The 11,419-nt window shown below is 42.6% G+C and overlaps 1 protein-coding gene across 2 annotated transcripts in view; it reads left to right on the top strand.

Annotated features, from left to right (window-relative positions):
- The first annotated feature begins 4,794 nt into the window (after positions 1-4,794).
- The window catches only part of gne (glucosamine (UDP-N-acetyl)-2-epimerase/N-acetylmannosamine kinase), a 30,250-nt gene continuing 23,625 nt past the window's right edge, over positions 4,795-11,419 (top strand). Inside the window, exon 1 of one of the 2 annotated variants that reach the window (XM_071899160.2) lies at positions 4,795-4,916. Coding sequence is in view for 1 of the 2 variants with exons in the window: in XM_071899159.2 (XP_071755260.2) it covers positions 10,086-10,124 (39 nt within the window). In the remaining variant the exon portion in view is untranslated. Of the gene's footprint in view, positions 4,917-9,986; positions 10,125-11,419 lie in introns of those variants that run through there. The other variant, XM_071899159.2, reaches the window with a different exon arrangement.

Here is an 11,419-nt window from a genome sequence, read left to right as displayed (position 1 = left end):
CAATATCGGCCAAATACATCAACAAACAGATATACTGGTCCAACCACACCTCTTTTGGTCTATCCTATCCTATTACTTGCTGCTGCAACTACCCAGCAGTTCTTACCATTTTACAGTTGTTGACCGAGGTGACAACCAAATGTGATAGAGTCCATGAAGTTAATATGATGAGAAGCCAGCAAAAACCTGATATATGACCATCTAAAACTGGCTGGGGGGCTATTGCTGAGGTAAAAAAACATTCCCTGGGCGTGGGTACGGTCACCTAAATCCAGCCCCAGCCCTGCCCTACGCCAATGAAATCTGTTGCATTGTGGGATGTCGGCTCATGTGGCTCCCTTTGTTTATCTTCCATGTACTATCTAAGCGAATAAGATACTGAGGGAGGGGGGAAACCACCCGAAAGAAAGGTTTCTGTGAGTTTGGGTGCTTGCCCTGTATTGGCAATGCCTTTGAATGGGTTTGACTCTCTCTCTTTATCAATAATATAGCAGAAAGAGTGCAAAAAAAAGATGATGACAAAAGAAAGAAAAATCAAGGAGGGCCGATAAAGTGACGCTGAGCGGTAACGATTGCTAATCGGTGTGTCTGAACAAGATTTGGTTTATCGGCTGTGTTTGTTTGCTGTTGCAGTCTTCTCCTCTGTTCAGCCAGGGAAATCCTGCTCTCTCTCTCTCCTCTGTTATCTCACACTACTGCTGTGATAAGCAACTCCCTGCACCCAAACCTGACTGCTAGAAAAAATACAACTGGGGAATTCTCTGTCCTGCTGCAAAATTGAATGTGTGTGTGTGTGTGTGGAGGGGTGGGGGACCATAGAGGGAACCCATGAGTAGTAAGGCAAAAGAGAGAGAGAGAGAGAGGGGAGGGAGGGAGGGAGAAAGAGAAATACAAGAGAGATTATCTGGTAGACGTCCTGCATCCCCTGATCTTAAGTAGACAGTGGGAGCAAGTTTGATAGTTTTTGTCATAATAATAAAGAGCAAAGATCAAGCAAAAATTGCGAGAAATCATTTGGAAGCCATATCAAAAAAGAAAATAATCACCTCAGGACCAATGTTCCCTTTAAGCTATGGCTAATAATTCATCACATTTTGTCCGTCGTCACTCATTGCTCCACTAAGTTCCCAGAAATGTAGTCTATTTGTCTATTTGATATTTTGGTGGCAAGTGATATGAGTGGGACCTAGTTTGGGGTTTAGTGAACCGACGCCTCGGCATTTATACCAGAGAAGGTACAAAAAAGGCTAAAAAGTGAGAGTGGGAAGAATGGGTCTATCCAACCAGGATGGCTGCTCAGATTACATGGCTTGATAGACTTTGCTATGATCTAACTGGCAAACTGGTTTCAGATCTGCTACGTCAGACATACAGGGTCTAACTTTAAATCTTACAGGTTCCCAGGCTTTGCGGCATGTTTATTGTACATTTTCCTCAGGTCCAACTCTGACTTGTTCGTGCACTCCGCCAACTCATCGACTGTCAAACTAGGAACAGCAAATCAGACTCTATGACTGCAGTAAAGTGCAGCCCGTCCAGTACAGCCAAGCCCCCTGGAAACATTTGCTGTTTTAGTGCGTCAAAATGGCTCCATTTTTTCCCCTGTAACCATCACAGCTGTTGTGAAACTGATTCCATGGAGGTTAGGGGACGGGGGGAACAATGCTTCATTCATTCTGATTACAGTGGGGATTTAGGGGTAGGGATAACCGAAGAAAAGAGAAAAACAGGATTACATGCATCAACCTGTTTTGGTGCATGTGGGTGCTAACTGGCTCATCGAATGACTTAACAAATAGCTTACAACCAAGTAACAAATAAGATAAGATGAGATATACTTAATTGTCCATGCAGGAAAATTGGTCTCGGACCTTGTGGCAGCAGCACCAAGAACATGATAACATTATGGGAAAACAGCAGCATAAGACAGAAACATGTCATACAGTTATCATCAACAATAAACCCATCAACCAGATATATTAAACATAACCAGTTATGCTAATGACTAGGCAAATACTTCTATGACCTTCACATAACACATGGGTGGTGTTAACATGAACTTTGTATCTTAAATCATTCATCATTAATGAGTATACAGCAAGGTGCGCGGCCATTTTGAACACTCAGGTTAGTAAACTCTACTTGGAAGAGTGAGTCCAGCCAGCTCTGTACTGCAGCTGTGAACCAAAATACATCATACATTTTGTATTTCACAGATTCACCACTGAAAAATATATTAAAATCAAATGTATCTCAAGAATCAGAGGGATATCGGTTCACATTTTAATATATTTGGCCCATTATCGCTAGCTACCATAGCTAGCTAGTAGCAATAAGCTAGCTAACTAACTTCCTGCTAAATTCAGGCAGTTGTTGTCGTTGTTGTTCCTGATGTTGCTAGCTAATCTGGTAACTGTTTGGTCTATCTAAAGTCCTCACTTATGTGTTGAAGTAACACTAGATTTATGGCAATCTTCCAGGTAGAATTTCCCACCCCGAGTGTTCAAAATGGCCGCCTTGTGACTAAGGTCAATAGGGGGAACCTGTGGTGTAAGTATGAAGTTTCTATATATTGTTCTTGAGTAAAAAAAACTCATCATATCATACTCACATCATTGTGAAATAAAAAAAAATCTTACAGTCACTCCATATAAATAAATACAATAAACAGAGAGAAGGCAAGATGCGTGGCTGCAGGCAACAGTTTTGTGTTAATAGATTTTATTGACAAGGTGACAAAAGAGTTCTTATCTTAACTCACATCAACAAATCCCATCTATTATTTTGCCTGAGTAACAGCAGGTAAGTCATTCTGAGCGGCAGGAAGTGCATGTTTGACTGAACGCTGTCGTCCGCAGAGGACAGCAGCCAGTCCTGCAGTGCAGCCTCACTGTTGTAAAGCAGAGTGACACAGAGCTCTGTTCAGTCAAGACCCCACTGCACTGCCCTGGCCGAGAGTATTCCCCCTGGGTGCACACACACACACACACACACACACACACACACACACACACACACACACACACACACACACACACTGAGTAATGCAGCAGTGTTTTCATGGTATCTCAGGGTTGAGTGGAAGGAGGCGGAGAGTAGAGTAGCGGAGTGGGGGGGGGGAGATAAAGTAAGTGCATTCCAGTCTCTGTGCACGTCCTACTGCGTCACACACCACACACACACACACACACACACACACACACACACACACACACACGCACTCTCTCTCTCTCTCTCTCCTTCACTCTGACTCATCCCCCCCTCCAATCTCTGCCCCCCCCCCCTCCTCCACACACACCTGACCATCTATCCATCAACTCCCTCTCCTGGTCCTGCTCCTCTCTTTCTGCTTCACTCTCCTCCTTATCAAAACTTTTGTCATTCTTTCCTAACTGTGTTTTTTTTTTCCCTCTTCAACCACCCCCCCCACCCCCCTCTCCCTGCTCCCATCCCCCACCCACACACCCACCCACCCACCCACCCATCTCTCCCTCTCAGGGCTCCTCTAAAACCACCACCACCACGCCGTCAGTTCTTATGCAACCCCAGCCCCGGATCTGAGGGAAATAGCCCTGCAATGCAGCACAGTTATAAAATAGCAGCAGCGTTACAGCAGCGTTGTGGTGGTGACTGGTGTGGCCATATACAATGTGAGTGTGTGTGTGTGTGTGTGTGTGTGTTGGGGGTGGGGTGGTTGTCAGGTCAAGTGGTTGCCTAAGAATAAAAAAGTTGTTCTACAGAGGAGCTTTTCTCTCAGTTCAGTTTAATACAATGTGTCTATTGGCAAGACTGTTTTATCAGAAATACAACTAATACACAGCAGTTCATGCATTCAAACCATATTGAGATGTTACATTATTTGGCTTGAAAACATGCTATAGTGCTTAATCATCAACAATTTACAACAGTTCCAAATTTGAGAACATGTACAGTAGTTATGCAAATCCTTAGCAAATTATTTTCTTTCATTGTGATTACCTGTAATGTAGACAATGCATATCCATTTTAGACTCACCTTAACAGGCTCGCATGGCTGTTGTAAACATGATCAACAAATATGGTACATAAATATACACCTCAAGCTCTCTACTGACCATCAGCTACACTATTAATTACCCTATTAACCCCGCTACCCCTACACACTTGCGTTGTTTTCAGCGTTGTTGCCAGGTTCCCTGGCGTAGCTGAGCAGCAGCCTGCAGCAGCGTCAAGCCAGCCGCAAGAAGAGATCAGCACTTCCGGTCACCATTTCCAAAATAAAATCCGAACAGCGTTCACATTTTTTGGAGTATTACAAAGTAGCCTACCAAAGTAATGTTCAAATTCAAAATGTCTTTTAAATTACATTGTCCGCTGCATGTTTCTATTTTATTGCTTTATTGTTGTAATTGCTATTTTATTTTCTACGTTTGTGCAAACCATATTAATATTATTATTATTTTAGACTTACTATTTATTTTCCTCTGTTGTATCTTATTACTTTTGCAATGACCAAATTTCTCTTTGGAGATCGATAAAGTTTCATCTTATCATATTCATAGCCTATGCAAGATGTCATATAATATATATAGGGCTGGCAAAAATACATACTGAAGCAAACAAAAAACTATATCGGACAACTTGGAAGGATGTCTACTATGTTGTAACAGCCCGTAAACCCATAGCAGTCCATTTTAACCCCAAGCAGTGGCACAGTTGTTGGTAAAGGCGTCCCCCCCCCCCCCCCCCCCCCCCCCCCCCCATCCGGTCTTGTTCTGACTGACTGTGGCAAGCTTGACGCAGTCTGCAACACAGTGCTACCCCCAGTTTTGACAAAGTAAACGTAACCAGCACCCGACATTAGATTAATTGTAGTTGGGAGTTAAAACACGATTATTTCAGCATGAGATGAAGAGGACGTCTCTGGATAATTCAAGGTATCCTGCCTCGCGTTGCTTTGGCTTCCGCTAAGATATAATTGAGAGCTTCACAAGAACCGTTAACTTGAGCTGGTTAAACCAGCTAGCGACGTTGCTGCTATCCGCTATACATTGTGAACGTTAGTTAAATAGAAAACTTCACTCGCTGCACGAAACGAGGACGTTTGCGCCAATGCGCCGTCAAGACTGTCATATAAACAGGAACCTTGTTCTGAAATTATAATGACATTAACGGTATTCCACGTCAACTAGCCAACGAGGTAAAGCCATGGGTAATGCTAGCAGAACTTTGCCAGACCGCTTTTCAACTTAAGCTAACGTTAGCTAGCAGGCTAGCTTGGCCATAGCGTAGCATAGCCGCACCGATGCTGCCTCCACTGTGGCTCCAGTTGCGACCTATCAAGCAATAAAGTGCTTTTGGTCAGGGACAATGACAAAATGAACCCTATAACAAAAGTCGTTACTTTGTGCTGCAGTGACAGAACGACGAGGAGAATGCGCATCAGCCATGCAGATACTGTTTTAACTAATGTATGTGCTGTATACAATTTAATTGCAGTTGTACAGACATACCATCAGTTTGACACGGCGTCCATGCTACCCGCCTGCTAAACGTCACATCTGGGCAACTCGGTAACTTAGCAATTACCACTCTGTTGTGTCGGTCCTTGTCCTTCATGAGCGCTCAAGTGGTAATTACGACATTTTCTACCGCACACGCAGAAGCATAAGGGTGAGTTATCAGTAAATGACTACATAACGTTAATGTTAACGTGTAGTTACATGTATTTGGAAGAGGACAGTGTTATCATTGTTGCACATATTGCGGTTTTCTGTTTAACTGTTAACTTGGTTAACATGTAGTGATGTTGGCAAACTGGCGTTTAGTCTGAACTTTACAACGTTCAATCTACCAATCAACAGGGAGGCCACATGAACATTTTCAATTAATCTGGTCTGTTAAATTACTTAGGAAAGCAGTGAGATAATGATATCTTTAATTTGAGCCAGTGGTATCCTGGAACAGAGATCCAGATAGGTTGCTACATCTAACCATAAACTTGTGCAACTAGACCTCAAGCATAGGCCACCCAGTAACCAGAAACTATCAAAAATGGTTCTGGAAGTTCTTCCTTATAAAGAGCATTAGATGGCAGCATTTCACTGACAGTGTTTACAGACAATAGGGAAGAAATCTTTTTTATGTTGTTGGATTGTTGCCATAGAGCCATGCCTTCATGACCTTTTGAGAAATCCTCCTCTGCATGTTATTTGGAGAGCTTTAGAATTGGATCTCACATTTTGGAAAGCAAACAAACCATTAATTTATATATTTTAGTGAGATCGGTGCCCATGGAGACGCAGGTTTCGTACACTGTCCATGGTCCATTGCTTTGTTTGCTCTTGTGCTGTGTCAAAATACGTGGAACTGAAACTGTGAGACCAGTTTTAGGTCTTGGTATTATCAGTATGTCCTGCACTTACCAGGATATCACAACTATGTCAACATTGAAGCCAGTGAACTGTCCAAGTTCATTCACACAGCGAGCTTGTTGAAGTGGTGCCAACACTGCCATTCCCTCATGTCAAATATAGGCATGTATCTGTCATTAATCCAGCCTTGAATGTCCTTAGGCACTTAGACTACATTTACACGACAACATATGAGTTAGCTGTTGCCACCTCTCTATACAAATGTAGATAGATTATACACAAATGAATTAACAATTATAAAGAAAGACTGTAAAGGAATCAGACAGTGTAGCCCTCTAAAGAAAAGACCATCTGTGCAGCAACCAAATAGAAATGAGCATTGCTTATCTGTACCCGACTGCTCTTCAGTGTAAATGCAAACATCCTGGCCTGAAGGCAGCACTTTCAGCATTCCATTGTGTTTTACAGTGGTGGTCGTAGAGAGCAGGAAGAGTTAGTCTTCACACTTCAAAGGCTAAGGCATGTATCCTTAGGCTATATATACCTTGACTTGTTCTTAGCTTAGAAAATGAATACTATCATTACCAACCATTTTAGAGCCTCTTTTCTATTGTAAAAATAGTTTGTTTGGTAGAATGATGAAAATGGCAACAAAGTTTAGAGACTGGGCTATATAAACGAGTTTCCATAGATGGAAAAAAAAAGTAAGGCATACTGTATCATGCCATTTAATAAGTATAGGCCTCTACCTCTCTCCATACAGGGTTTTTAATCTTTTCCACCCTGAAGACCCAAATGAGAAATTAAGTCTGTAATCCTGAGACCCAGACTCATTAAAACATATTGCCACTCTTTTGAAGTGGCCCCAAGACCCATTTTGTATCCCAACCCAGAGTTTAAAAATCTAGACCCTACACATTAAAAGAAGTGAGAGTTAAGCAGAATGTGAAATTCACTCCATAACAGAGAATATGCTTCTACTACTAATTATAGCCTATGTGTAATAATGTTAAGCCCCTTTCCTAAACTCAAACACACATTTAACACAAAGGAAGCAAGGATAGCTAATTAAAGACCAATTTCCATTCAGGGAAAACACTTGAAAACGATTAAGAAAAATTAAGTGTCTTGGAAAACTCTTTAGGTAAGTCTTGGAAAAGCAGAAGCTTGTAGGTCTGTGTGCAGTGATTTCGTAAATACACTGGGAAGCCTAGTAAAAGAGAGTGAGCAGCTACCACAGTGAAACTCCGACGTGGCAGACTACTGTAGGCAGCATCGCTTTTAATGGCCTTGTTATAATTTGACCCCCTGACCCCAGCTGTGTCCAATCAGCTTCAGCGATCCGGGGTCACGGGGGCCTTGAGGTCGTTCTGGCCAATGAGGTGAAAGCACACAGAGGGTACAGTCTCCTCATACAGGAGGGAGCAGAGGGTTCGAGGGTTGGTGGGTGGTTGTGTGTGTGTGTGTGTGTGTGTGTGTGTGTGTGTGTGTGTGTATGTAGGAGTGTGCATGCGGGACAGCATTTGTGGGGTTTTGTGGACATGAGACATAATAACTAGGATGATTAACAAAAAGGAGGTGATGATACATGAGCGCCTTTTTGAGGCAATAAAAAAGGGAAACACAACAGTAGGAAATGGGAACAAAATAGTGTAACTGTTAACACAATTTTCTGTATGCATTGTTTCAAAATGGTGCCTCAACATGTATGTGAGTGAGAGAACTGGAGCAAGTTGAAGCCAAGGGAAGGGAAGTTAAATGGTTGGGAAAATAACAACAAACAACAAGGCAGTGCGTTGTATGTGTAGAAGGCGTTACACTTCCTCACCCAGAGCCAAACAATGAGCCACCATAAAGGCCAAGGCTTAATGTTAGACTAGTCTAAACTACTAATAGTCATAGGCCTAGTCCAAGCCACTCAAATAACGAGTGGCATGATGGGGAGTGGCATGGAATCCCCACCCACCCAGCAATGATTTGGACATGATTGTAATGAAATGACATGAATCTGGTCAGAAATCTTAATCAAAATGTTTCATTAGAATTAATTTAGGTTAAAGTCGAGATGAAACGGCATTTGGAGAGTATCTACCTTCCGTATCGTGACGTATTTCCGAGTGAAACAGGAAAGACAGGCGGGACATAACGTTGGGAGGAATTTGATTTGAACGTTGAAAGGTGGGTGTGTCATAACACCCGAAGACACACCGAAGTACCGTGCTGTTGCTAGCTAGCTAACTAATGAATCTTAGCCTCTTAGCTCTGTGCGCTAAAAGTTGAAGATTGATTGATGGGTGGATGTCATGATATTATTGGTTGAAATTAGTTACGGGCATGCTTACGTAAGCACACGGCATATTTTGTTTTACAGGAAGAAAACATGATTGAATTTTGATATAAGAATACAATGAAATAGATTTTTGGTATTTCTTTTGGCATATATTGTTAAATAGGTGCACAGTATGACCGGGGATGTGATCTAAAAGGGTTAAAAAGGCATTTTTCATTTCATCTCGTCTTTAAGGTCTTCCCATCCCATCAATTACACAATAAGTATGTAATCAATCAAACTGTATCATTTCCATCATATCAGAGGTGGACAACACTGACTGGCCGATGTACAATTTTTAATAAAAGGCCAACTGCTATATTGGCAAACCGATATATCTGTCTAACCCTACTTGTAGTGTGCACCCACTCATCCTTACTGTAGACTAGATCCCTGCTCAAGTCCCAGTCCTACTAAATGGTCTGTAGTATTTCCTTCCTAATGTCAAGCTGTTCACATCACCACCATATGTTCCCAGCAGCTCTAAATGGGTCTGTCCGTAACTGTGAAGGATCTCATGTGGCAATAAACCCCGCCTCAGGGTTACTAGCCAGCCACAGAAACCATGGAAGAAGCTGCACATCTAAACCTGGTTTTAAAAAAACAATTGAAAGAGCTTATTCACATCCTCATTTACAGCCATATAAGGCATGATTAATGCTGGAGGTTTAGGTCTCATTACAATAGCCTGGCGCATACTTTTTATTAAAGCTACAATAAAGTTGGGAAACTTCACACAGTTCCAAATGGCAACGAGAGCTAATGTAGAGGTAAAAATGTGAATTTCAAGACCCAGTAAACATGTAATGTGACATCAGTAACCACACACAGCACGTCACTGCTGTTTAGAAGACAGTTTTTTTTTATTTGTCACTTCCCGTGGGCATATCATGTGAATCTACAACACCTCAATGATGGAGGATGTGACGCTCTACTGCGGCTGTATTTTTACTTAAAAAACTCGCCTAGTGTATCTTTAACTACTTGTTTGCATTTAGTTTCAGTATTTGTTAAATTGAGGTAGAGCACACAAGCAGCATGCACCTGCTGCCCGCTCTCCTGCCGCAGTGTGCTCTGCACCTATGTGATCTAGCCCTGTGCTGGATGTAGTGTGGCATCTAGCCTCTTCTGCCGGGGATGCTGCGTGCCAGGCAGGAAGCTGCACTTCCTCTCCCTCCCTCTCAGCCAATCAGGAGCTGTAATGCAAATGCACACAGCCCCTCCCCCAGCTCTATGTGGCCCTCCCTCTCTGTCTCTCTCTTCCTTTCTCCTTTCTTCTGCCGCTTTGCTGGCATGGACTAGGCCTCTGCTGCCTAATGCGGCTGGGCTAGAGCGAGAGATAGAAGGATAGAGGGATTGGAAAAGAGAACAGAGGGATTTGGCCGAGAATTCAGAGGTGTGGGATGGAAAAGCATTCGGGGTCTGTGGGCAGAAACCCTCATGTGAGTCAGATGGCTTTTTTCATTTTCATTTTCCTCACCCTTTTCCTATTTTCTGTCTGTGTGTCTCATCTTCCTTCCCCTCCCTCTCTTTGTCTCTGTCTGTGTCTCTCTCCCTCTGTCTGTGTCTCTCTCCCTCTGTCTGTGTCTCTGTCCTGCCTCTCCTTCCTGCATGCCTCCCTGCCCCCATACCATTGTGCCGGCTGCTGATGCTGTCTTGTGATGCTTGATAAGCTTAAGGTTGCGTGGGTGTGTGTGTGTGTGTGAATGGGCCTTATGTGGTTTGTTGTTTTAATTCATTCCTACTACATCACATGTTCAGGGTATGTTGGACAAACCTGTTTTGAAGTTGGCATTTATTCATTCAGTATGGTCGAGTGGCCTTGTAATCAGAGCTAGGCTTTGCTTGGCAGTGTAAAACATGCATCTTGTTAGTCTGGCTAGGCAAGTCAGCACCACCAGTTACAGTCATATTTAACTAATATGGGTTCTTGAGGGTGATACTGATATTTATAGACTTATGTTACTGAAAGCTAATATTATTTATTGTTCGTCATATTTTTAAAAACAGGTCAGTGTTGAAAAACAATGAAATGCATAGTACAAGCATATTTTATGTTGATATTCAATATCTCAAAATTTGACCATTATCATGCCAAAATATTTCAAGTCTTTCCCCCAGAATTATACTCGTCAGGGTGGAAAAGCCTCTGAAACAGCATTTAGACCATTATGGAACACTAAAACAATGAAACAATACAACTCTTAATGATGACCCATCCCACCTATTCAATGGTAAGGGAGTTTCACAGCTGCTAACTGTAATTATTTTTGTGAAAGGGATTATTGAAGATGCACACCCAGACACCTGATGAGGAACTGTGTGTTTGAACTGTCAGTGCACCATAGGGCTAAATCATGTGACTGGTAGGTTGGTTCAGATTTCCAGATCACATGAGGAAATCGGGGGTTATTTTCCCAGCTGATCTGGCTGTACCATTGATGTGCCCTTTAGCAAGGCACTTCAACACCACCAGCTCCAGCACAAGACTGCGGTTGCATTGTGATGGTCCTGGGCAGTGTAACACTCTCTCCCCCTGCAACTGCTCCCCCAGGCTGTGGTTGTAAATAACTGTATTCTTCGTCCGATTGCCTGCTAGAATGAGGGTTAAAATCTTCACTGTCTCTTTTCATCCGTCTAGGCCAAGACATTTGTACATTGCACAGGGTTCAGAACACATATCAGGGTATTGTAGCAAAACACCTGAGAACTTACATGTTTGAATTTACACTCAGAA

The sequence above is a fragment of the Centroberyx gerrardi genome, chromosome 3, assembly GCF_048128805.1.
Source record: "Centroberyx gerrardi isolate f3 chromosome 3, fCenGer3.hap1.cur.20231027, whole genome shotgun sequence".
Lineage (NCBI taxonomy): Eukaryota > Metazoa > Chordata > Actinopteri > Beryciformes > Berycidae > Centroberyx > Centroberyx gerrardi.
The sequence above is the reverse complement of the archived record's forward strand: the minus strand, read 5'-3'. Positions and strand labels throughout refer to the sequence as shown.